Below are 27981 nucleotides of genomic sequence, written 5' to 3'. Positions count from 1 at the left end.
TTTCCGTCGTTTTTGCTTCTTTCTCCTCTTTCCTCTCTGAATCTTATTTTCCTTCTGTCACATCACCCTTTCCACCATTCATGCTTTCCCCCTCTTGCCCACCCTCCCAGATGCATCTGGACAACAGCAGCCCAGTTCAGTGGGTGCCCAGCCTCACTCGGGGGCCTCCGACCCGGGACCTATCCGGGCCACTGCCCCAATGTGGCGTTGTAGCCGGATCATGCACATGCAGCGGGAGCTGCACCCTACCCTGCTCTCCTCCCTGGAGGGCATTGTGGACCAGATGGTGTGGTTCAGGGAGAACTGGCATGAAGAGGTGAGAAGAACAAAGGTGCTGGTTTCAGCTGTGTCTGACTTTGTTGCTACGTGTGTGTTTACAGTGGATCAGATGGTGAGAAAATAATACAGCTGGTTATGAGAATTTTCATGCGTCTCTGCATATGTGTGAAAGCAAGTTGGTATATGTGTGTGTCACACCGCCTGGTCAACCAGATGACTGCATGTTGGCATATCCCATCTCTCTGGGCAGCCGACACATCTGTTTAGTCTAAGGTGTTGTCCTGACCTGCCTGTGAATATGACACTGTCCTTCATTCTCTGACTGAACTAGTTTACTACTACCAACCTTTTGATGATAGATTATGTTAAAGACAGAATTAGAATAAGTAGACTCATGTCCATTTGAGGTGGCCGATTTCCTCCTTAATTTCATTATTTCTTGCCTGGTATTTTCTCAAAGCCTTTTTGTTGAAACACATCGACTTAAATCACCCATACAGCCAGCAGCATTTTTTCCCCTCTAGCTAACTGTGTGGATGTCAGTGCAGGGGGTAAGCTTGACTTCCTTCAACTTGCTGCAAATTGTTTTAACTATGCTAGGCAGCATCCATGCAAGGTAGTTGGTCTGTGGGTGGAGGGGAGGACTGGGAGAAAGAGGCAGAAGGAGGCAAAAAGACGGAGACAGCTGATGGATGGGTGCAGTGAGCGTGTAGGATGGGGCGAGGGATTTAGGGCCGGAAGTTTGTTGATGTGTGTGTGTATGTCTGTATGATTATCTGTGATGGTTTGGGGCACTCAGTAGCAGCTGCAGGCTCTTTGCTTCGTTCCACGGGGCAAGCAGGTGCAGAGGCATGCTATGTCATCATCACCTTCCCTCTATCTCTTGCTTTGGTTACTGTATGACATCACATCATTGCACCTTTGTCAGACATCACACTCAATATATACTTTAATTAAAATTAAATGATTGACATTGGAGTAAAAGGTTGGTACATCTCTAATTAATGTGAATGTAACAATTTCTGAGTCTTGCTCTGTATTTCTCCACTCTCTGCAGGTCTTGAGGCAGCTCCAACAGGGCCTGGCTAAATGCTACTCTGTGGCTTTTGAAAAGAGTGGTGCAGTGTCTGACGCCAAGATCACACCACACACGCTGAACTTTGTCAAGAAGCTGGTTAGCACCTTTGGTGTTGGCTTGGAGAATGTCTCCAATGTTTCCACCATGTTCTCCAGCGCTGCCTCCGAGTCGCTAGCCCGTCGGGCTCAGGCCACAGCCCAGGACCCTGTTTTCCAGAAGATGAAGGGACAGTTCACAACAGGTTTGTTTCAGATATACTCACGATTGTATTGACTTAGAACCATACAGAAGAGAAAGAAAAAAGAAAACAGGTGTTGAAGACTTCTCTCATTTTGATGTTGTTCTTGTGTATGCTTTTTGAACTTAGTTGTTTGTTCAATTTAGTTTCATGGCTGTCTGCTGTATTAACTTTCAGCATCACTGATTTACCTTTTTGCGGCTTAATCATACACTTGGAAATTTGTAGAGACATAAAATGTGAAGCATATGTTTTCAGGCAAACAAAAAAAGCTTCTTTTTTTTTTTTTTTTTTTGACAAGGTGCAACAATTGGTCATGCACTAACACCAGCAACACCTCCAAGCTTGTCTGCCTAAGGCCTGTCCTCAGACATCAGCCAATTTTCAGCAAACAAGAGCAGCCCTCATGTTATTGTGTGTCCACACTAGTTTAAATGATGAGACTCTGGAGCGATATATTGAACTGATTACATTACATCTGTGTGGACTGCTGTGCTGCTCATATCAGTGCTGTCGGGACAGTCTGCACTGTTGCATGGAGCAGCTGGAGTATTGGTGTTCTGCAATGTAATTAAGCTTTCCGGCAAGATGATGTGATTTCACTGGATTGGTTGTTTCTGGTTACTGGTCAGAAATAGGTGTGTATGTGCCTGTGTTTATTACACTGTGCATGTGTACACGTATACACTAGTTTGAGTGGTCACAAGTGTGCTAAGACACAACAGAAGGCTGAATGCTTCTGTCTACAGATGAAACTGTGAAACAGTATACTCTGTAGTAAAATACCAGTCTTAAGTTTTAAAGTCTCAGAAACATGATTTGTTACACTATGACTCTACTGAAACGGTAATGAAGTTATTTAATTTCTTGGCAGCTTTTATATCAGAGTGAAATTGATTCTCAATTCATGTTTTATAGACTTATAGTCCACCAGGGGCTGAGTAAAATAATTTACACCATATTGGCACTGGCCAACTTTGGCCATTTCATAATGAAATGTAAATGTGGTGTAACCCCAGTTAGACTAAGTACCACCAGCTGCCAATCAAGTGCTGTTTAATTGTAGTTGGAGCTGGAAGTTGCTACCATCTTTGCTAGGTAGCCGAGCATTTTGAAAATATGCTGCTATTAAAGCTGCTGTAACACAGAGTAACACACTTAATTCCCTTTCCCTGTTATGTTTTACTTCAGAATAATAGCAGGGAAGGTATTATGTTTTCATTACAGAGAAAATCATTAATTGGAGGGTAGACTTGGCAGTGAATTACCACCATAAACAAATTTTGTCCACTTAAGTAATCAAGGTAGGATGATTTCCAACAGCAGGTAGAATAAGGTCCACTGAACTGGTGCATCGAATGTTTGTAACGTTTGGCTTTTATTAAGAGACATCCACTAGTCTTTTTTTTACTTGATATTGGCCTTCCTCCTCTGAGTCTCCAAATTACTCACTAATGTCAGATGTCAGGCTGTCACTGAGGTAGCGTGTTGACTATGAATTATCAACAGTACAGCTTGTATCTTCAAATTGATTAATTTAAAAATACTCAGAAAATTCCTAATTGCACATTTTCCTCCTTACCAGTCTAGTCTCTGAGGAAAAGTACACTGACATGGCATCAAAGATGAGACGTTGGCAGACACAGTGCAGTGAAACAGTTCTCTGATCCATTCCCTGTTTTTGGATTAACACATTTCAAAGCAAAAATTCTGTGATATTCATGTGTATGCTTGTGAGGCAGTGATGAAGCTTCCAGTCATTTTGGCCTGCATGTTCAGATTCATATGCATGCTGTGGAATCCAACAGGACAGGTGCAGTTCTAGTTTAGCCAAGACCCCCTCTGAGACATTTTCCTCAAAACAATCATTCTTCTGTTTTTGGAAGCCACGTGTCTGTTTTCCTACATTGCATAAGAGAGTTGAACTACAGTTCACTAGATCCGGTTTAAACAAAGGCCGCAGGTCCCCCAGCTTTAAGTGTTCAAATAAACCTCTTTGCTGACTCCTTTTCACTCATACAGACGATACATGTTTGCTGAATTAAACTGACAGTAGAGGCCCACTTGCCCCTTTTTATTGCATTTCACTCAGCCACTCCTCCCTCTTCTTTCTCCTCCCTTTCTCTTATTTTCAGTTACTCCCTCCGCTGGCCCTGAGAGTGGCCAATAGAGCTAATGTGTTTGGCCCTGGGATAGAGAAGGATAAGGACAGCAAATGAATGAAAAACAGCAGGCAAATAAATGATCATCTGATTCTGAGAAAAAGAAACCAAAGTATGTGTGAGCCAGAACTGACGCACATAGAAAATAACCGTGATCAACATAAAAGATGGAGGAGAGGAGTTTATCAAAGAGAAAACAATAGGCATGAGAGGAAACATGAAGACAGATGTGGTGGCATTAGCAAGCAAAAGCATGTAAATGGCACAATGACTGACTCAATGAACAACACAAACAGGAGTATGGGAGACTCGGAGTGAGCAGCGTGTTGATGAATCTTACCAGATGTTGCAGTGCCAGCTGTGCTCACGCAGCCAGGCGTCACCAGGGCTTCTGCCTCGCAGGGTGCCTGCTGACCATCTCCATCCAGCTGTCCTCATGGCAACGTGGGAGCTGGGCCGACAGAGACTGAAACCACACAAGCCTTCCGGAGCAGAACAAACAGGGTTTACAGAGCTACTGAGCAGCCAAGCTCCTATTCCCCGCACCACGTTAGTGGCTCACTCGCTTTCACAGGGTTTGTGGGCCGGAAAATATGGGTTTATGTGTGCACATATAACATTTGGCAGCAGGGAGGCATTCAAATCCAATTATGGCAAATGCTATTTGCATGAGTTACTGTTTTAGCAGTGGATCTGTTCCAGAGACTTTTGTCAGAAGAGCCTTTTTTTCTTAAAAAAATGCAAGAGTTGCCTGACTTTTTAATTCAGTGCCTATTGCATAGACATTTGTCATGCTAGAATGACATTTAGCATGGTTAAATGTATCTCAGTATAGTTCTGTGTTGCCATTTGGCTCAGCACCTATGTACCTTCAGTTAGTGGCCAGTCGTAAAGTTTAAATGTGAACTTTTATTGCCAGAAACCACTTTACCCCCCATACACACTGCTGTGAAGGCCTCTGAAACGCTCAAAACCTCAGCTCACCAGTCAGATATAATAGAGTTGACTGCATACCACCACACACATTCATATCATCGCACACTCCTAAGGGAATCATGGTTCTATATACAGGGGTGGCCCACCTTCTGCGTGCTGGATCCATAATTTGGTGCAGCAGCGCAGATCCTCCTCTGTGGTCTGTCAGGCAGGTCAGGTAGGGCAGAATATCGACCCTGATTTCTAGACACAGGTCAGGGAGCAGCCTGGATACTTTCCACACCACACACTTTCTCTCTGCATCTTTATTCCCCCAGCTAGCTGACAGAGCAGGGGTCAAAGACGAGTTCAGGGGGACTGAAAATAACTCTCTTCTGTTCTCGTCGGCAGTGTTGCACTCTCCACAGTCGCACACTCCTGTAGTTTCTCTCAGGAACTGTTTATGGTTTTAATATTATCACACGTTAAATGTTTAAGGATCAAGATCCCATTCATATTCAGAAATATTAGTGTATTTTTAAATATTGCTGTTTTTGACATAGTTTGCATAAATATCAGATGTCCTGAGGCTAGTTAAACATGGAAAATGTGTCAATGTTTTGAAAGTGAAGTAGCTACAGTCCATCTGTCATGTACACTGTCTGGAGAGATTTTCACTGGTCTGCCTCAGGGTCAGTTTTTTTTTTTTTTAAACACACATTTATGTGTCGTTCACAATGCACCTCTGAGCTCATCTATCCGAAATGTGGTTAGTAGGTTTTGCAGCTGACCACTGCATTGAAGCATTGGTTGCATTGATAGTTTCAGCCTTTGTTGCTTACGTTTGACACACAAAGTTTCAACTACTTTAAATATTCAGGTATTTCTATTAGTAGGAATGAAATAATTTCTGTGTGTTTTGTGCAGCCACCCCCTGATTTAACCGGGTAAAATGTTTTATATTCAATAAAGCTAGAACTATATTACTGTAATGCTTCATGACTTTGAAGGAGAGGAGAATGCCTCGTTTCTTTCCAGTTGTAAACGTTGTACGCTTTTATGGTGCCGAATTGTTTTCGGGTCGCAGTTCCTCAGGAATGTTTCAATTTTACCTCTGCTATCGAAGCAGGAGAATTGCAGGAAGACGGATAGCGAAATAGGGCGCCTCCGAAAAGAACATTGGCTGTTTTAAAGGGCTTATTTAAAGTATTAGGAGGTCTCACTCTGGGAGAGATTGAACAGGTTTGAAATGGCAAGGCCTTGCAGTTTCATGGATTCATTATAACAGGCGGCACAACAGGGTGTACTGAAATGGGAGCGATAGGTGTGTGTGTGTGCGTGTGCGTGTGCGCATTCGTGTTACAGAGATGTCCTGGGGGCTTTACTCTAAAATGGAAAACCTGCCTGGCTCGCTTCCCCCTCCTTCCGTTGTTATTGCTGCAGCTCATCACAATATGTTATGTGCAATATGAGTTGTGACTTGAAACAGGAATTTAATACTTTAAGACTCTCATTTTTATAGCTCTAATTTAATCAGCTCCCAGCCTCCAACAGGGAGTTTTAAGTCGATAGAGCAAACAGTTCTCCTTGTGCTGCCAGCCTGCCATGAATAACTTATCCATGAAGTTCCCTCAAGCAAGGCACCACTGTTGGAGTGGAGTGGCCAACAGTGCAGCACAATATTTAGAACGGACATTTCCCAGATGTAAGTTTGTGTAACCACTGGCCTCCCCGAAGTCATCACTATGAAAAATAAGGTGTTCGTAGTCCATGTTATTGGGTAAATAACAGTAAACTTACTCTAATTAATCTTAGCCGTTTGTGGTTTCAAACAGGCCCTGCAGCATTTTCATCGAAATGTCTTCTGACCAATAAGCTAATATTAGTCTCTTTGATTCTGTTGATTTCCATTCTGTTTTCTTTAGTAATATTTAACTCTTCTTTGAGTCCCTTGTGTGTTTGCTGCTTGTATGTGTTTTAACACAGTAAGGGACTTTATTTGGCAAGGCTACTTTGAAACATACTTGTATTTATAGCACAGGTGTGGGAGCATATAGCTGCAGGGGAGATTAAAGGTCGCATACACACTCAAACACATTTGGGAGCTGCCCACTGTGTTACAGTCTTGGACTGTTGGCCGCTAAGAGCAGCTCCACCAGAACATTTGAAGAGCTCCGTGTCTTGCTGATGAGCATTTTCAAGATAGTTGATAAGGGAGCTGAAAGTCTAACACATTGACTCCCCCTTTGTCAGCTGTTTGTCTTTGCTTTCTTTCTTCTCCTTTAAAAAAAAAAAAAAAAAAATTAATATCCCCTTCTGCTTTTCAGTCATTGATACTAAGTCATTAAGTCCACCAGAAGAGTTGGGAAAATGAAAGATGAAAGGTGAAGAGGAGATGAAAATGCCAAGGAATAAGAATGTTTAACTTTTCTCTTCTCCTTCTGCCAGACTTCGACTTCAGCGTGCCAGGCTCCATGAAGCTCCACAATTTGATCTCCAAGTTGAAGAAGTGGATCAAGATTCTGGAGGCCAAGACCAAGCAGCTGCCCAAGTTCTTCCTCATTGAGGAGAAGTGTCGCTTCCTCAGCAACTTCTCTGCTCAGACGGCTGAGGTGGAGATCCCTGGTGAATTCCTCATGCCCAAACCAACGCACTATTACATCAAGATTGCAAGGTAGAGGACTCTTATACACAAGGATACCAGGGCCTAGTAAATAAAGTGGTGCTATTAAACCGGCCACATGCTGGAAATTTCTGCTCTTAGTAGTTGTGGCACTTGTCAGACGTTACAGTTTAGAGTTCCTTTACTGTTCTAAAAATACTTGGTGAAAATGTTTTAAATGGTCAGTGAATGTAAGTGGCTTCTGCAGCAAATACACAAGGACTCGCACAGGAGAGTTGTACCAGCATATCATTCCTCCCACATCGTTCATCATTGCATTCCTGTCTCTCTGCTCCTCTCTCCAGGTTCATGCCCAGAGTTGAAATTGTTCAGAAGCACAATACAGCAGCACGTCGTCTCTATATCCGTGGCCACAATGGCAAGATCTACCCTTACCTGGTGATGAACGACGCTTGCCTGACAGAGTCGCGCCGAGAGGAGAGGGTCCTGCAGCTCCTTCGTCTCCTCAACCCCTGTCTGGAGAAGAGGAAGGAGACCACCAAGAGACACCTCTTCTTCACTGGTAGGACCATGGATGGCTGTGTGCATGAGGTTCAAAACAGGACTTAGGGTGGAATTTTACTGTAGTTATGACATTTTGAGCAGCATTTTATTCTTAAAAAAATGTCTTTTTTGCGCCATATTTGTTCACCACTGATCCAAGCAGAAATGCATCTTGTCCTCACCTCTGCTGTATGCTGGGACCGTCTCCCTTCATTTGTCTTCTCTATCTGTCTCACTCACTCACCACACACACACAATTTCAATTTGCTTTAAGCACCATTTCCTCTCCTGTCATCCCCTTGTGGTTTGCCTCCACCCAGATGTTTGCCCACTCTCCGTTTATGCACTTGATTGGTTTGTTTAAAGCAGAAATATGGATGGGGAATTCAACAGTCCCTTCCAACCCATTTCCTCTCAACTGAAAGGGCTGATATTGATTTGATTTGAGGTGCCAGTGTATGTAAATGTTTAGACTGCTTCCAGTGGGCGACCCATGAACAGCCTTTTACCTTCTTTGACCCTTCTTGGAGTGGAGAGATGGCATGGCTTCAGTGCAGCTGTTTCCCAACTCTGGAATATTTCAGTTGTAGGTTTAGATCTGTGGTTTACACTGTGGTAAAACAGGGACTGGTTGCTAGCAAGTGCAGCCAAATGTTTACAGTTTGTGTACCACTGACGTGGTTGTTTTCCCCTTTCCTTCCCTATTACTACTACCTCTCTCCATGTTTTTTCTACCCTTTTCTGTCCTCTCCCCATTTCTTTCCCACCTGTATCCTGTCTTCCTCCCCTCCCTCCCTGCCTCCCTCCCTCCGTATCTCCAGTGCCCCGAGTGGTGGCAGTGTCGCCTCAGATGCGGCTGGTAGAGGACAACCCTTCCTCTCTGTCACTGGTGGAAATCTACAAACAACGCTGCGCCAAGAAGGGCATTGAACATGACAACCCCATTTCCAGATATTATGATCGTCTGGCCACTGTGCAGGCCAGGGGCACGCAGGCCAGCCACCAGGTACGGAAACAGTCACCTAAAGAGATGTACACACGGAGAAAAGACAGCACGTAATACGGCTGTGACCTCATTTAATGCATGCGTTGATATGTCTCATGCATGACTGAATAGTAATTTAACAGTAGCCTCGTGCAGCCAAGTCACGGTCACCTGGGAAGCATTTGAGCGTCTTTGACTCTCTTCTGTGTAAATCATGTATCTCCAAAGGAAAAACAGCCTTATTTCAGCTTATTGACATTGAAATTTCAAATAATGCAGTCTATTTTTATATTGTTTAATGTTAGATAAAAGAGAATTTTCTCAAGCTGTGAAAGAACAAATTTGCGGCTTAATGATTTCCACTGGGCAGTGATGATTTGCTCTCATTAGGGGCTTTGTCTGTGTTGTTCCATCAAACATAATTTGCAAGCTACCACTATATAAACCAGTCAACACATAGTAGAGGCATTCTTCACCTAGTTATGTTGTCAGGTTTGCTTGAAGATGACATCTGAACTATCTGTCAAAAGGAGAAAAAAAAAGGCCAGCCAGTCCTGTCACTTAATATCAATGTGTTTAGTTGCAGCATTGCAGTCTGTTCTGTGAAAAATTGTATTTCTGGCTCATCTATGATAGATTTCAGAGCCTTTGCACTCCTGACATTTATTGTTGATATTTTAGATAGCTGCAACATTATCTGCTCTCAGCAGTGATCTGTTGAACTGTGGACATAGAACCATATCCATGTGACAGTTGTGTGTTCAGTTAAAAAGGCTGAATAAAGTACAGCATAAATGCGAGTCCTGATGTTAGCTTGACCACTGCAACCGAATTAACCCCTACTTGCTCCTCCTGTCTACTACCAGGTCCTGCGGGACATCCTGAAGGAGGTACAGGGGAACATGGTGCCTCGCAGCATGCTGAAGGAGTGGGCTCTCCACACCTTCCCCAACGCCACAGATTACTGGACCTTCCGCAAGATGTTCACCATCCAGTTGGCCCTCATAGGTCTGGCAGAGTTTATGCTCCACCTCAACAGACTTAACCCTGAGATGCTGCAGATCGCACAGGTAGGAGACAAGCGCATGCGAGCAAGAAACATGTTGGACTGTCTGCCAAGGGCAAGTGGGATCCGTGTGACAGGGGCTAATTCAATAGATATACACTCTCATAGATGCATTAAGAGATCACCATTACCCTCTCCATATCTGGCCGTGTGAATTACCATTCTCCCCCGTGACATTCACGCTAGACTATCAGTCAGCCTACCACTGTCAGTGCGAAGGATGTTTTGACAGAATGTTATATTCAGTCCCTCTGCTCTACAGCTATCAAAGACGTTTCAATTTGAAGAGGCCATGTTTGTGTGTGTGTGCGTCTCACTCTCAGTCCATACACACATCCGTCTAGTGCTCGGGGTCTGCAGACAGCTTTCTCAAAGTCATTATTAAAGATGATTGTGTCAGTCGGCCAGACCTCCCCTCTGATCCTAATCGGCCTTTGCTGACAGGCATTCCTCCGGGCAGCTAAGCACTGGTATTAAGCCCCCTCTCTGCCTGTTCCACTCCGCAGATCCCATTAGACACAGGAGGATTACGGTACGAAAAGCGTACACACAAACACAGAGAGAGAGCGAGAGTGTGCAAGGACAGGACATCACAGCCGAAGCATTGTGCCCCACCCTTCCTAAATCGAGACCTTAAGTTCCTTCCACTTAGTGCTTATAGAGCTCAGTGATGCTTTGAGGCTCTGCATTGTGGCGTTCATCAAGCCTCATTTCAGACTCGGTTCTTTAACACCTGTCTTCATAAGGCATCACAACATCCCTGTTCCTTTGGCAACAGTCTTTCTATCTCCTTTGTAATTGTTCACATGTGTTCTCACAATCAAGCTCGCAGTCCCAATGCACTACACGTGACACACTAATGTTGCGTCAAGCCATTTACACCAGCCTCAAAATAGAGCCGTCGCTAGCCGTTACTGTGGTGATTTAGCATTCTGAGTGCTGCCTCCACAGCTAACCGTCTGCGGGCTTATCTGAGCCTCCTGGGGGTTGCTGGTGTCTCAGTCCACTGCCTTGAGGCCCTCCGCTGGGGCCTGGAGGAGCAAATGACAGAGGGGGAGAGAGAGATGGGAGGGGAGGGAATTAAGGAGATGGAGGGAGGGAAAGAGGCAAGACAGAGGAGGAGAGGGAGCACGAGCTGGAATGAAATGCTCTGCTATAAAGCTGTCAGAGCCATTCACCTTTTCATATAAGGGAGCTTATCTTCCCTAGAATGGCTGCTTGTGTAGCGCTGCTCTCGCACATAAATGCAGGCTTATGGATGAAAACTTGGCTGTATATGTTTAAGTCAGCAGGGAGCGAAGAGGGAGATGGTAGTGGGAGTGAATTGAGGATTATAGATGTCCTGCTGCTGATAGTTTGACGTGTTATGGTGTCTGGGGCACGCAGATCAATAACTGTAGCCATTTCGTTGGTGTGAGCTTGTTTTGTAACTTCCCTAGTCTTTCTGAAGAAGAGTTATTTTCTTGCAGGGCTTATGTGGTCAAAAGACTGTGGAAAACACTGCAGAAATGAATATTCATAGATGTTCTTTTTTTTATTTGCTAGTGTTTATGAGTAGGTATTTCCAAACCATACTTTATTTAAAATGTCCAACCTCTTTCAGTGTTACACAAAGAGCCTACCTTAGATATATTCACGCTTCTTTGTAAGACTGTCGGCTTGTGTTTTAATGTTAACCTTTATTCTCTGTTCTTTGTCTTTAGGACACAGGCAAGCTTAATGTCTCCTACTTCCGCTTTGACATCAACGATGCCACAGGTGACTTGGATGCTAATCGCCCCGTTCCCTTCCGCCTGACGCCAAACATCTCCGAGTTCCTGACCACCATCGGCGTCTCCGGCCCACTCACTGCCTCCATGATTGCTGTGGCACGATGCTTTGCACAGCCAAACTTTAAGGTAACTTGTCCACTCTAGAAATGATTACATAATTATGTATTATGAATATCCTGTGCTTGTTTGGACTACTTCCCAGAATAAGAATATTTTATAGGTATAATAAGATGAAGCAATCAAACTTAGCTGGTCATACTTGAGTCTTTTCATGCCTTGAAACTGCTTTAATCAGTATTTTCCATTAAAACTGTAAGTTAACAGTTCACAAACTCAGAACTTTTCACCCTGTTCTGCTGTTCTCCTCAGCTCTACAGAGTGCTTTAGCATCCTTCAGCTCATTGTTTTAGTTGCATTGCCCAGGACTTTGTTTTGGTTCACTCTTTCAGTTCTCTTCAGCATCGTTTTCCACAAAATAATAGACAATATCTTGGTTGCTGTTTGTAAACACACAGTTGAATATTAACCACTCCCTCTGCATCTTAACGGTTCAGAGCCAGAGTAGTAGTGGGTGAGTGGGCTGACTGGGCCTGACTGTTTCACAGAAACAGATGCAAACCTCTGCACGACCCTCTTGAATTATCCCGTCTCTCTGCTATTGCCTGTCTGTCTCCGTGCAGCTCACACAGACAGACCCGCAGGTCATTTATGATAGACTGAGAGACCATGAAGAAATGAGACAGTCGTAACCTGGTTGCTACATTTTTATAGCCTCCCAGCCTCGCACTGTGCTGGACAAAAGCTGATGCTCAGAAACGTCCCAACACAGCAGGCTCCCTGCAGAACCTACCAGTCATAAGTAATAACTGGGCAGTAACGACACTAGCACTCTGCCAAAATGAGTTGGAAATATCCGGTGTCATGCATCTCTAGGCCAATAGTTGGTTATCGCAGATTAAAGGAATACATCTTTTGCATCCTTGTTAGAACATTTTATGAATATGTCATTATATGATAACTTGCACTGGGATGATATTGCACTTTAATATGAAAATAAGCACACTTGAAAAATTAGACTAGCTAAACTTGACCCAAATGAAACGAGTCTTGGAAGGCTTTTAGAAGTGTATTTAAGATGTGAGGTTCGTGTCTGCTGCAAGCGTCTGTGAGGATACATTTCATGCTGTCATGAGGACGCAGTGGTTTGTTGTCGAATTTAAGCTCCTGCTGAATTCTCCAGATATTGTTTAGCTCTTAAACTCGTCCAGAGAGGAGGCTCAACCAAACAAAAACAAAACAACGAAATTAAATCACGAGCAGTCAAAGGGGTTGTGTAAGATATCTGTAGCAGGGCAGTAATGACAGCTGTGTGGTGTCTATGTATAGGTCTGGCTCATACTTTAAGCCTGACTGATGTGCAGGGAGCAGAAGCGCTTGATGCAAATAAACAAAACACTCGTCTTTGTGAACTAGCTAAGGCCGAGTGCCAGAACGCCAGGGCTTCTTGTGGTCAAAGAAAATGGACGTTTCCAGGGAAAACAGCAAAACACAACAAACGTGTAACAGTCGTCCACTCAAATATACTGAAGCCTGAAACCATATAAACACTTTAGGTAAGGGTAGGGAATGGTGCGTACCTGGTGTGATGATGATTGCTAGTGTTGTGACCTCATCAGGGTTTCGATGGTTATGTATTTCACTTCTGTGTCGCCATAATGGTCTCATAACAGCACAGAGATTTCCTCGTGGGTGATTGACACTCCCTTAATTGGACTTGACAGCTTTGTTTTATGTGTATGTTTGAGATTGGCAGTGGTTTTTATATAAACTGAGGTTCAATCACGTTTCATTGCTCTCGCTCCCATGACGGACGCTTTCAGCACATGGTTTAGGAAAGGTCTATTCAGAAGATTGTCATTCGGATATAAACAGCATTCCTTTAAAACAAAATTGAAGCCTTCAGACAGATGCTGGTGGTTATCAAATTAGTGAGGAATCTCATGAACAACTGTGATGTGTTAGCTACCACCTTTAGTTAGTTATGCTATGGTGCTGTGAAAAGGTTTTACACCACTTGAGTTTTTGCATGATTTGTTGCGACACTTTGTTGTACCATGTATAGTAGACTATTTTTATTGAGAAAACAAAGAGAAAAATCCAGACCTGTGTTGTCGTCAGGATGTTGTTGCAAGAGCAAAACAATCAAGAAGACAAAAAAAAGAAAACCTTGTTGTCTGAGAATACAGTTACAAGCTAAATGCTTTATTCTACATGTTTCTCCGCCATTAATAATAAATGTCTTCATTTCCTCTGTCTCTGATAGGTGGACGGCATCCTGAAGGCAGTTCTTCGTGATGAGATCATTGCCTGGCATAAGAAGACCCAAGAGGACACGTCCATGCCTCTGTCCCCAGCCGGCCAACCAGAGAACATGGACTCCCAGCAGTTAGTCTCATTGGTCCAGAAGGCTGTCACAGCCATCATGACCCGCCTCCATAACCTGGCTCAGTTTGAGGGGGGAGAGAGTAAGGTCAACACCTTGGTGGCTGCAGCAAACAGCCTGGACAATCTGTGTCGCATGGACCCTGCCTGGCACCCCTGGCTTTAAAAACAAACAGGGAGGAAGTGATGTGACCCAGTGCAGGAGAAGGTGGGGTGGGCGAATGAGAGGAGATGCAGGGAAAGAAAAGGTGTTTTGTGTATTTTTATTACATATCTGACAAACTCTAAGAAGGGTTGTTAAACGAATGTTGCCCCTCACTGTAACAGAAGCCTGATGGACTCTTTTTCTCTTGATGAAAGTACACTGAAAGTTTTCTAAGTGAAATCAAGTTGAAGAAAAGGCCCTGACTGTCACATTGGTGGTTTGATCAGGACTTGTCAGTATTCTTAATAGTTATATCTGGACTAATAGAATCTTTTTATGAAAACACAGCTTTTCCTTCAAGTTATATTTATTTTTATAACAAAATGACAGGTGTGATGTCAGTTATCTCTGTCCTTGCCTCTGTACGACAAGGAGACAGTACAAATACTTGGGTCTGTATCATAAATAGCCATTCAGTCAAGCTTTTTTTTTAATTTAAATCAAGGGGAAATCCTCTGTTTAGCCATGTCTGTATTGTATTGCGTCTGCATCGAGAGCTTACAATTTTTCCATGATTTTTGTCCCTCTAAAATAGTAATTTGACCTTTCAAAAAGTGTATTCGTATTTAAAGTACAAAATGTGCAACTTCTCTTCCATCCCCACCGAATGAGGACTTGTAACAACATGTCTGACCATTCAAAAGCCTTTTTACTTTACTTTTGTGTTTCCACCCATCTTGATGTAACACAACAAAGTAAAACCACTGGGCGAATTGACCGTATAATAAGCTCTAACAGCTTTAATGCAAATATGTCATTCCCGAGCTGGCTGTGTAAGCATATTCTTGTCCTTTTTATAAAGGTACAATGCCTTTTCCAGCAGAAGTATTAGCTCTTGCTTTGTAAATAAGCATTTTGTTTTAATAAAATGCTCTTTTTTTGTAGCTGTGTTTCTCTTTTACAGAAACCTCCTGCTGAGTCTTTTTTAACACTGTACATTAAGAGCTTTTCAACCAGTTAATCTCAAAAATTAGTTTCAGATATGCTCACAGTTACCATAAAGCAACACTGACATTAGGTTTCTCCCTGTGTTTTTTTTTTGTTTTTTTTTTTTTAAACCAGGTGCAAAACAGCAATAATAACTAGTAATCCCCATCTGTGCCTCACATCTACTGCATCACTGTCACAGCCATAATCACCCTGAAGGACACACTCCTGGATATTATTGCGGTAATAACTCATGCTGTGAAGTGACTCTGGACGAACCCTTCTCTGACGTTAAAAGTCTATTGCCGTCATCCTTGCTGTTCACAGTTAGTCGACGTTTATGGAGAAGCATTTTAGCGCAGCAGCTTTGAATTAAAGTTCTGCTCTGTCTTGTGGAGTTACAATAACCTTGTGGTCATTCCCTCCCTCTGGTTAGAAAGTCCTGCAGAGGTGTGTTGAGGCGGTTCTCTCCTCCCCTGGTGCTTGATTAATACGTGCCAGTAGATCTCCAAGTGGGCTGGCCTCAGTTGACTTATACACGCTGTCAGCCAGTCCACCTGCACCCATAAACAAAGGTTATATCTCTGTTTGCTGCTATACAATCCACATACGCAGCCTCTGCCTCTCAGCATGTTTACACACTGTCTCAACAGTTCTCTCCCTCTCTGATCCACACAAGGAAAGTCTCAGCAGTTGGTAGTTTTCAATGTTAGCCTCCTAATTTCATGGATTTTCTACTACTTCTTTTGTATTTGGCTTCCTGGTAAACATCTAAATTTGTAAGCATTTTCGGGAAGTTTTCAGGAGTGTTTTTATTTGGTGCTTAACTGTGCACAGCCAGGAAGTAACTGATAGTTTGTTCAAATACAGATTTTTACCTCCATCTCACATTTTTCTTCACTGTGAATGGAAATATTTAGAGGATAATTCAAATTGTCTGGTTTTCTTGTCAGTTTATGACATCCAACTGATTTTGGACATAATTATAACATAGCCCTTCGTGTTACAAGCCATGAGAGGAAAAAAAGAGAATAACCACACAGCAGATTAAAACGGACAAATGGACAGTATGACTAAGGGAAAAGTACATGGACAAAATTAATTACATCTTGTTGATGTTGCAGCACGGTGACCCTCTAGTCACACAGTAATCCACATTCATTGTGTTTTCATGTTTTAGCTAAATGCTAACACATTAACAGGTACCAGTGATGGAAAGTAAGTCCGTTTACTTAAGTTTCTGAGGTACTTGTACTGTTTTACTATTTGATTGGTTTTGTTAAATCCACTGCACTACAATTCAGAGGCAAATATTGTAAGTTTTGCAACACTGTTTATTTAATTGGAATTGGAATCATAATCTAAAATCTGATCAACAAACTACAGTGAATTATTAAGTTTGTTAGGTTATTATATGAAGATAAAACTTTACTGAAAGAAACTGACAATAAGTTTGTCCGTGTATTGGTGTAAGATCAAAAGTTAAATAATCCCTCTAGTCATTTGTATTCATTATCAAGGGAAAATAAATGTCTGTCCCAACTTTGTCAAGATGTTTCATACAGATTCAAAAATGCCAGGCTCATTGCAGTGCTAGAGAAAAATTATGGATTATTGATCTCCTTAGGAATCAAAGTGTAGGGACCTCAAATGTCTGTAAAAAAAAAATTACAGCAATCCATCCAGTAGCTGTTCAGATATTTTACTCTGGGCCAAAGTGGTGGACTAGCAGGCTAGAGGGGAAATCTAAAATTCACTGGGGTTTTAAATTGTAGAGTCAAAGTGTTGCTTTTTTTTCTTTTTTGATGTGATAAAGTTTTGAGAGCTATACTCCAGCATGTTCAAAAACCCAGTCTCCAATCCACCACATCTACAATCGTGCACCTGGTTTAAATACAGTGCTTCATTTTGGCAACTTCAATATTTGCTGAAATGAAGATGTGGAGAACTTTTCGACCTTTTGGCTGAAAATAATTTCTCATTTCTGATGTCTTCCAACATCATAGTTATTTATCATTTTACCGACTCGACTGACCGGCTTGTTCCTGGATGCATCACTTCTCCTGCAGAGTCTCACTGGTATCAGCAGAAGCCAGGCTGACCCCCTGACCTGGAACCAGTGCTGCTCCAGAAACAACAAATCATAGTCATGTTAAGTCTAAAACATGATGGAGGGATTTAGTTTCTCAGACAGACTCTCATCCAGAGTGCTCACATTTCTATTGTATGATTGTGTTTGAAGTTCTGGGCACCATTCATTTCACGCCCCAGGTGTCCGTTCTGATTTGAGAGAGATAAGGTGAAATATGAAATTCACAACAGCAGAACACACATGGTCTCCCTCAGAGATGTGTCATAGCTTGACTTCAGGTGTCTTTTCTTGGCATCCTGTGACTGTAGACAGATATCACGGGAGCAGAGGTGTCAGCTACAGGGACCCCAACTCCAGCTCTCCCCTTGCTTTTCCTTTCCCTCCACCTGATATGAGTGAAGTGGAGGTGAAGGCTTCACCGCCCCCATCCCCACATCTCCCTCCCTCCCTCTCCTGTGGCAACAGTGGAGTGAAGATGATTGATGTGCTCCGGTGGGAGTGGAGGTGTAGAGCCTGGATCATCATCAGCCCTGGCACAGAGCAGAGATCTCTGAGGACGCACCAAAGTAAGAGTAGATCCTGACATGGCCTGATGATGAAATCTTTCCCCCTCCAATGATCCTCATCCCAGTGGAGGATGGCTGAGAGAGGAGGAGAGGAGCAGGGAGACTTTTCAGAAACTGTCTGTTTGCTTTATGTGGCAATTAAGCTACCACACTTTTTTAAGAGATGCATTTGGATACAGTGTAATACAAACTTACAGTAGACAAGCAAGTACAGATCTGAGTGTAAAGAGAACAGAAGTGAAAAAGCGCTTTAACAGCACCCTAATCCACTTCTTTCCTCTCTTCACAATTCGTCATTCAGGACCAGGATACCACCACGTCTTTTTCTGTTTTCACAGCCAGCATCCAATTATATATCACATTGTATCAGGCCTTGTAGCGCAGTAGGGGGAAACGCTTCTTTGTATTTTCATGTAAACAAACAGCATTAATCAAATAACAATTGTGTGTTGATCTCTAGTCTGGGAAGCAGCGCATCTCATATCTAGCAGCTGAGGATTTGTTTTGTTACTCAGTGAAGGAGCTCCATTAGGACTTCTAATGGCATTTCCACTCAGAGGAGTTGAGCTCATTAGTTTGGTGTCTAAAATCTGCCATTATGATTTTAATTGCCCAAGCTGTATACAAAAGTATGAGAAGCAATCAAAGGCACTTTTTTTTGTTGCCAGTACAGCAGCACATTAACAATTCACATGCTGATTTAAAGGTGTACTGACACGCTTTGTATTGAAGGAAAGAGTAGAAGTTTAGAGTGAAAAGGGCTTAAGAGACTATTTCTGAACTTCAAATTACTTTATATACAGTTTAAATCATAAGAGAATCAAGCAAAACAGACTTTCTTTAAAATTAACCTGATGCAAGTAGTATTTAATCAGTAAAAGTTGTATACATGCAGTAGGCCTAAATCAAGCTAAGCATCCTCCATGTGAACTAAACTAAACTAAACTAAAGCTACAGCCAGTGTCTGATTAGTTTAGCTTAGCATAAAGCTAAGCATTAGCATAAAGAAGCGGTAAGCCTAGTAGCAAGATCCGCGTGATACAGATACAGGAAATGTGAAAACGCTTCCTGAATTGGTGGGCCTTAACATTTTGCAACTCCATTTGGACACTGGATTGATGATGTCATCACATGGTTAAACAGAAGTGATGAAGAAAAGACAATAACAACGTCATTCCTCTTCATCATTGTTTATTGCCCATTGGCAGCATCAGCAGTACTGGAGTGTGGAGCAGCAGAGTGTGATTAATTATGGAGTACTCTTGGCAGTGAATACCATGATGAAGTGGTATTAGTGTAAGTGTGCATGAAGTGTCGGTTGAGGGTATTTCACAGTGGCATATTCAAACATGGGAAACGTACTCAGTTTAAGTACATAGTTTTGTAGCTAAGCTTATTGTACAAGCCTCAAAAATATGTTCAACACAGTCTACTGTCCAGCAGTCTAACAGATGGTTACGTAGGCTGCAGGTGAACAGAGAAGGTAAGAGTCTAGCTTTGGAACAGAATAACATTAAAGTAACAGTACAGACAGAAATACATGAAATATGAATGACCTGATTTCTATTTTAGTTCTTTCGGACTTGTAGCATTACTAAAAATGAGTGTTGCTAAGCTTTGCAGTTGTTCCTTCAAATGTACTTCATGTAACATCATCCACTGGTTATTTTCCATTCTTCAGTTTCACTCGGGTAGGATCCTAAACCTATTCCTGCTTAAATCAAACGTTGTTCACACGAGTGGCTGGCTGAGTGGTGTTCACATGTCGAACAGTATTTAGCACATCACAGCGCTTTAAAAATCAATTCTTGTGCGGTAGGGCTTGGTAAGAATCTTTTTGCTCCTGCTGCACACATTGATTCAGTGCAACGTATCTGGATATGTGCTGGCCGCCGTCAGTGTTACCGCGTGAAGAGAACAAGTAGGCTGTCTAATCTGCAAGTCAATTTCCAGTGATGGATTTTGGATTTGAGTGAATAAGGAGCCCTGTTTGAAGGGTATCTAATTGAGTTTCAACCTGAAATGAGTCCAAGGATCTGTATGAGGCGGTGTGGCTCAGAGTACACATAATCACAAGTCCTTGACTTTCATATACAATTCAGATGAATTGATGCAGAAGTACAGAACATGAACATATTCTTCTGTCTGAACCAGTACTGCAGTTTTAAAAAAGGTTTTTATCAGAGTTTTATCAATCCTTACACATTGATATTTCCATAATGTTCACCATGCACACCATCTCTGCCTGAGGGTTAGAATGCTAATTTACTTTGGCTTTGCTAATCAGTATAGACAAAAAGCTGAGGCTTATTGGCTCTGTACATATTTGTTCAGAAGTATTCAGTAAGTATTGGACAATATACATTTTGATCAGGTAATGGCTCTCCATGAAAAGTTGGACTCAGCCTGGAGGTAGCAATGATAAAGCCAAATTTCATGGCAATCCATCCAGTAGTTGTTGACGTGTTTCACTTTAATCCACAAATGTGAACCTCACTGTGGCACTACAGGGGGATCAGCAAAGCACACTCATGATTCATCCTCTGGGGACCATGGTTATCAGTATCAAACTTCATGGATGTTGGTATACATACAGCCACACCCAAAACATGGCTAAAAATTCTGAAATATTGCAAATTCATCAGTGAGTTTAAATATGGTGCAAACTATGTACTAGCAGCAGCTTTTACCTTGAATTCCTCCAACTCTACTTTGACTACATAACATATTAATATCTCTAATATAAATATTAGAGATATAAGAAATAATATATAAGAAATATTGACCCTGCATCAAGTAATTTATAATTTTACCTCTATTCAGGAATCAGTTTAATTTCCAGAGACGTTTCTGTCTCCAGGACACAGGCTCATATCTGACTCATGACCATATTCACGTTATATTTTTCACATAAGCTTTTAAAACAAGGTCCAGTGTGGTCCATAATAAAGTTTAAGCTTCACTCAGTGGGTACTTTTCACACTGATTCTCTAGCATTTTAACTTTAAAAAAATACTTAGGTTTTGTTCCCAGGTGATGAGATAAATTTCATAGCTTTTTGAGTCAAGTGAAAAAATAATACAGAGAATATATCATCTATGCCAGCAGGAATAAGTCAGTGAAACCTGTTTTATTTGAAGAAAATTTCACCCCCTGATACTCTTACTGTTATGATCAATCCATTCCAGGAGTTACTTTGTGATGAAGTGCTGCAATATACTTTTTGTAGCACTGATTTTCCCTCAGCCTGCCTTATCTTCGTCTTCTGGAGTTAGAGATTTCCCACCTTTCAACAACACCCCGACCAGACCTGAACCTGCATAGCTAGAAATGGCAAAAGCAGCAGTGATGGCGATACTTCGGCAAAGCAAAAGAGCAAGTTTTTTCAAAGAAAAAGTTATTTGTACTTATTCAAAATGCAGCTTGATTTTGGCTGATGCTACATTATGTTGTTTTCCGTCTTCTAACATGTTGCTCAGTTTCAGTTGGCAGCTTGGTTTCTCCCTCTATGATTGTTGAGGTTTGCCAACAAGATAACGGTGTTACATGATTATAAGGCCGTGATGCCAACAGTTTCCTTGTAGCCTTGATATATTTAAAATAATTACTCATGTACTAGCAGTTCTAAGGATGGCAGATGATAAATGTGAGATAACATTCATGTTATTTCCTCTTCATCTGGCGTCATAATGAGTCAAAACAACAAAAAAATGAGCCAGTTGTCCAGTAATGCAACTAAAGATATCATGTCATCTCTTAGGGCTGATCGATGGGAATAGGAAGAACAGACAACCAAGCGACAAATCATGCAGAAATGCTAAGATACATCAGTAAGATGTTTTTCTTTCAGCATGACCAGTGCTGTTCTTACTTTGCCTGCAGGTCCCGTGGCCGCTTCATCTCTAATAAGGCCTTTAATTGCACGCCATCATGGCTTTTTCACGGACATGCCCGGCAGCAACAAAGCTGTCTCCCACCAGCACTACCCTCCATCCCGAGCCAATTAATGATTCTCCTCCTAGGATGTCCTGATCAGGCCAGGCAGAGAGCTGCTCACTCGGGCTGACAACTGTTCCCCTTCCTCCCTCCGTACCTTCCGCCCATCCATCCCAGCATCCTCAGCACTCTCCCTCTCCTCTGTGCCCAACCGCGTGATTTAATTTGTTTGGTAATATCAGGATTGGCATGTTCAGCCCAGCTTCACTCCAAAGTGAAATTGGACAAGGGCATTGGAGCCTCACCATGTAAAACTGCCTCACCTTGACAGCTGCTTGAGTGGGCAGCGGATTGCAGCCGAGAGAGGAGGAGGAGGAGGAGGAGGAGGGATTGTGGGGGGGTGAAGGATGTACCTGAGAGGAAGGCAGACACCAATTCACTTCTCTCTTTTCCACAGGGGAGTTTTCTGTCAGGAAGGGAGCCAGCTATGAAGACGGAAGCTGTTTAAAGTGGAGACAAAGCACCAGGTGCTACTGGGGACCAATCTGCTCCACAACAATGTGCTGGAGCTCATCCAATCTGCCCAATAAGCTTCCACAGACACTCTGGTAAGACAGCTCATCCTGTAGTGTGTGATGGATCTCGTTGAAATTTGTCATATTTATTTAGTCAACTCAGATCTTCAAACTTTGTGTTTGATTGTAAAGATCACAGATATGTGAACAGGGGAGCAGCTTTATTATGTGCAGATTACCCCAATCCTATCAAAATCCATATAACCACTTATTGGCGAAAGTTGTTCTTTGTCATACTCTTTTTGTAGGACTCATAATTGTTCACTTGCAAGACACATGAGACACAACGTACAGCCTTGTGCCAGTGAAAACGCTCTGTTTCATTAGGTGAGAATGAAGCCATGGGCCTGATCACAGGTTGGCCTCATGCATGACCTGAGACAGGTTCCCCTTCATCAAAATCACAACCTTCTTTTCACATTTCAGTTTGTCTTTAAGTATCTCAAACAACCCCTTGACTCTGCACTGTGATAAATGATGGACAGGAGGCTCTTGTCTGTATTTGTTAATGATGGAACACAGTTGATTGATGATCCATACAACCCACAAATTAACTGCAAACAGATTAAAAGTTTAACCATCCTAGTGTGAAATAAGTTTTACTATTGTTTTTTGAAGTAATGTTTTCTTAAATGTTGATGCAGATTTGCAGTGACAGACAAGACAGATATATGCTCCACCGAGAAAAATCCCATAGATTAAGACTTTTGGAATTTTCTGTGGTGTAACTGGGAAACTGGACATGCTTGTTACCATAGAAATAGATCATAAGATTGTGATACTTATTGCAACTTTGGTAACATCTGCTGCTTTCTCTCACTGTGTTGATAGGCCATTAATCATAATGTATTTCCAATCAAATGTGTGCTGTGGACGGGACATTGAGCCAAATGTACGGACTTCACTGCTCTTGTGGTATGTGGACTGTCCAAACCCACATTCTATCCAGTCCACAAGCAGCCTCAAGCAGACTTCTCGCAGAGTTCCAGAGAGCCCACTTTGGGTGCAGACATCACTTACATAATTACCCACAATTCATGGCAATATAGATGTGACATTGTAGTTTTTCCAATTCCAGTTTGATTATGGCAAGAACAAACATGCACTACACAATCCTCATACATTTGGATTAAATTAAATTAGTCAGGGTGAGAGAGTTGGAGGAGACTTTGGAGAAGCTAGTTGTTTCTCCGTGCCTCAAGTCTTTTATGCTATGCTATGCTTAGAATCTTTTGGCAACAAACTGTGACTAGCTGAACGTATATTAAGTGACATATCAAAACGGTTACAGCGTATTTACACTGGAGTCTGGTAGCGCTAAAGTTAAAATAGATCAAGTCAGCTCATCATTTAACACTAGCATTCAATCCTCCTATGGTTTAACGATAACACAGGATTTAATTATCATGCAAGGAGGAATCCAGGTAGGGAGGCTCACTAGCTTTATTTAAATGCATTTTCCTAATGAAAAGCCAATGTGGGAGCCATGGAGAGTCACCAAATAGATGAAGCAATCCGGGGATAAGTACTTAAAAAAAAATAAATTGTTCAGTTTTCAGTGAACTCCACTGTTTAACTAATAATTAAATCATGTTTTATTTATTTTTGTGTTTGAATGACAGCTTTAATTTCAGCCATTCTCAGCAGATTCTCTCTGATCCAAGATTTGTTCACTGCTGCCACAATCCTGCATTATTGTGAGCGATACCCACCAAGTTGACTTAACATTATTATCCCCACATAGCACTCCTCCTGAAAAAGGCTTATTAAAAGAGTGCAGAGAGAGGCTGAGAGAAGAAGCTGTGTATATGTCTGGAGTGACAGTTTAACAACCCGGCAGACAGACAAGACAACCAGTGGACCTTATTACATGTATATATGGAAAATCCAGGTCCCTGCCTCTGCTTCTCCACTGTAACTCAAACAGTAAAAACCCCTGGACCAGAAACATGCTGAGGCAGCAAAGGGCGATGGTAATCAGATTAGTTCTCTCAAAACTTTTATGCAAGGCAGATGGCTGTAATTTGTGACTTTGTCACTCTGTCAAGGGCTCTGTTGATCCAGATAAGTCGTGGCGGCTTGATGGACAGTGATTAAGAGTAGGAAAAATACAAGTTCCTGAGTGTTCAGCTGACTCTGCTGCCACAGACCATCAAATCGGGCAGAGAGAGAATTGAAGGTAATTGGTTTCAATAAAATTGTGCTGCAATTGATCAATCTGTAGTTTTGGAAAGTTGAGGGTTTACACACACACACACATATACAAACACACATATCTGCTGCTCACACCTGTCACGTCAATCCAAGCGAGATGGCCTAGATAGGTAGACGGGGAGACAAGTAGGGTGTTAGAGGCAGCAGAAAGGAGCAGGGATCTGAGGTCGGATTCATTTCCACCTCCAGTGGAGGGAGACCACCTATTTAGCCTGTCTGTGAGAGGCCAGGCCACAGGGACGATAACAGATCACAGCCCATCAGCAGCCGGAGCTCAGATCTAACTGATGGCTTCAAGAAGAGAGCTCATGACTGCATTTCACAAATTCACGACTTCAATTTCCATATCATTAAGCTTGTCTGCTTTAGTGCATTTCAGCGCTAGTTTTCATAAATCCCCAGCAATGCATTACAAATAACAGTTGTCATGAATCCAGCAGTGTCAGTCGTGTGTTGTTTATAGGTTTATGTACAAAAATGTGCGTCTTTCACTCATTTAAACACATTTTGTCTGTCATATTACCATCATATAACCTTGTTGTACCTTAAGGTGCACAGGGAAATGTTTTGATGTGTTGCTTGTACAGACTGAAAGATCTTCCCCTTTTGTTTAGTGAGTGAAAGAATGGAGGAGGAGCCCCAGTCTCCTGTCTTCCCACCTCATTACCCACACCTGGATAGGACTGCGGGGGATTCTAATTTAAGTCACTCGTTAGCAACGTCCTAATGTGTTCTGACAGCAACAAGAGAAGGGGATGGAGAAAAGGTGAAAGAGAAAGATCGAAGGAGAAAGAGGGTGAGGGAGGGAGGGAGAAGATGGGAGGAACAAAGGCACAGACAATTGTCTTGACAAACAACTGCAGGACAGAATACCAGGAGGAGGGGACGCGACTGTGCAATACAAGAACTGTTCTTATTTCTTGTTTTGATTTCCATAAAATGAGCATCATCCTAAATCATCGGGGCCCTCCGCTGCTGGCCTCGTATGCATAAACCATTAGATTCCTTTGCTAATGCACACAAACTAATGAACACAATATCGTTTTCCACCACTGTATGCCACAGCACAACAGGAAATCAAATAAAAGCCTGTTTACCAAATAAATTCTTCTGTGTCTGTTAGGTCTGCTTCTGGTTGATTGTATGTTTTGCAGCAGACGCAGCTGCACGGCAGCTACAAACAACACAACACATCAGCTTGCTGGGTAATGGATCGGAAGGAATTATCAAGGGAGTTGGGGTAAATTTGACTTTTGAGAGTGAAGCGTGGTGAATTTACACCTCCAAATGGGTTTGGAACAAGGTCGAAAAGATTTTCAGTGAAAGCAAATCCCTTTGTCTGCCTGAGATGTGGAAGGATATATCCTCCATTAGCTTACAATTGCAAGAAATCATGTTCACTTCCACCACAAATCTCATTTTGGTGCCCCCAGTGAAAAGTTTTACAAGATTTCCATATTAGGCCATTTATATCCTATATTTAGGAAATAAAAGTCAATAAATGTCTATTCTGTAAGACTGCCCGTTAAAGACAATTGTGTGATTCATTTGATGGGAAAATGGGGTTTGTAGGTCTTTATCAAGTGGGGCAGAGGAACATTTAGTGAAATGTCTGAAAACAGGCTGAGAAGCCCACATTCCATATTTATTATTTATCACGTGTTGACATTTTTTTCTAACAACTAAAGTTGCTGCAAAAAAGTACTAGAGACCAACGAAATGTCAAAAAATGACCCAGGCTTTACTCAGCCAAGATGCCCATTATTTCTCCATATAACCTTCCATTTACTACGCTATTGAAAGTAAAGTCTGAAGTGTCAGTAGGAGAGTGAGAGTGCAGGCTGCCACAAGTGCTTCCAAAACTTGAAACAACAAACTGAATAAGAGAGGAGGCTGGAGAGGCAGGGGATCAGCAGGTTCATCTTGATAAATATGAGAAAATGTTCCAAACTTACTCATTAGTCCTGACCTGATGTATAATTCTGGCTCGGCAGCCTGTCGAAGCCGTGTGGTGAGAAGCAGAGAGAGAGAGAAGTGATAGGAAAAAAGTGCAGGGAGAAAGAACAGCTGGTGACAATATGCTCCACGTTGGCATTTGCAGATGAATAGAGACCTTCTGGCTTTGAAGGCACTGAAAGATGAGGGTGAGGACAAAGAGGAAATAATAAGAAGGTACCATAATTAACTTGCTGCAGATCAGATCTCTTATTACCGATAGCAAGAGTTAAAACCATGGGGCCAGGAAGTTACTCTAAGTTTTTTTTTTTTTAGTAACTGTATCTTTTACAGACCTATGTGGTAAGATTATTAAACTGCATCAGAAGGGCTTTATTTATTTTAATTGTTGTCCTGGAATGAACATCATGCAGGCTACAGATTTTTTGTTTTGGGAATTAAATATGGACACCAGAATCAAATTTGTCATCGCATGTAGAGAGAGATGAAAGCAGAGAGATGAAATTTTAACTAAACACAGCAGTTCAGTAGTGTATCGATTTGGCCCACAGTTTTCACTACAAATGAGTTCGATAGGAGACTGTCAGCCACCATAAATCACTATTTTTGACTGTAAGTCAAGAGTTAAAGTATAACCAACAGAGGATGATGTGGTGATTTTGGTGGCTGGTTTTTTTTTACGGTTTTAATGGGTGGTAGCTGTTAAAATTGTTTCAACCTAAATAACTTACTTTGGAACAAAATTTCATATAGTAAATCAGTGTTTGAAAAAGTCTTTATTGAAAAAGTGTTGGACTCCTGCACAGTTGTCAGCACAAAATTGATTCAAGCTGCTCACAATCAATGTTTTTACACCAACAACTGATGAACCGACTGTGTAATGTGACAATGTGAGAATGTTGCTCGTGGTGACAAACTCAAAGAGAATTATCTACAGACTCTGTTGCAGTTCTCCTCAGATCAACTCATTGTTTTGATCTCTCAGTGCTCTCATCAGCATTATTTCTAGCCACTGTGTTCATGCAGGGAAAAACCTCCAAAACAGCAGCCGGACACTGCAAGTGACAAACTGGTGAACATCGGAGCGTTTAGCAGCTAAGAATCCTTCCCCCCAGGAGTCGGTGGACACCAAAACAGAGCTAAAGGTGAGTGAATATACTACAAACATTTATCAACTCCAAATGAATGCTAATGTTGCTCTCTGTCTGCTAAATGTGTAATAATAGCATTAGGAAATAACATGTCAGTGTTGCGTTTTCAACTTGTTGTGCTGGCCCCAAGTGGCAAAACCACAATGAAAGCACAAAGATGCAACTTAATTTCACGTATCGCTCTTGCTATGTATTCATTCACAAGTCAGATACTACACATTAAATTAATGTCAATAAATAAATATCAAAGTCATAA

The 27981-nt window shown here is 42.0% G+C and overlaps 1 protein-coding gene and 1 long non-coding RNA gene across 2 annotated transcripts in view; both read left to right on the top strand.

The window, feature by feature from the left end:
• LOC124052249 (transformation/transcription domain-associated protein) overlaps window positions 1-15189 on the top strand; it is a 76391-nt gene extending 61202 nt beyond the window's left edge. The window contains exons 65-72 of the mRNA XM_046376266.1: window positions 111-316; window positions 1337-1598; window positions 7121-7346; window positions 7640-7857; window positions 8660-8844; window positions 9690-9893; window positions 11593-11787; window positions 13985-15189. Coding sequence (XP_046232222.1) covers window positions 111-316; window positions 1337-1598; window positions 7121-7346; window positions 7640-7857; window positions 8660-8844; window positions 9690-9893; window positions 11593-11787; window positions 13985-14269 — 1781 coding nt within the window. The 3' untranslated portion in view covers window positions 14270-15189. The remainder of the gene's footprint in view (window positions 1-110; window positions 317-1336; window positions 1599-7120; window positions 7347-7639; window positions 7858-8659; window positions 8845-9689; window positions 9894-11592; window positions 11788-13984) is intronic.
• Window positions 15190-16975: 1786 nt separating this feature from the next.
• Window positions 16976-25707, top strand: LOC124053250. Its single transcript, XR_006842118.1, has 3 exons — window positions 16976-17893; window positions 22287-22437; window positions 25233-25707. It is a non-coding gene; the product is annotated as an uncharacterized LOC124053250 (long non-coding RNA).
• Window positions 25708-27981: the final 2274 nt, after the last annotated feature.

Source organism: Scatophagus argus, chromosome 21 (assembly GCF_020382885.2).
Source record: "Scatophagus argus isolate fScaArg1 chromosome 21, fScaArg1.pri, whole genome shotgun sequence".
Taxonomy (NCBI): Eukaryota; Metazoa; Chordata; class Actinopteri; family Scatophagidae; genus Scatophagus; species Scatophagus argus.
This window is presented reverse-complemented; position numbering and strand designations above follow the sequence as displayed.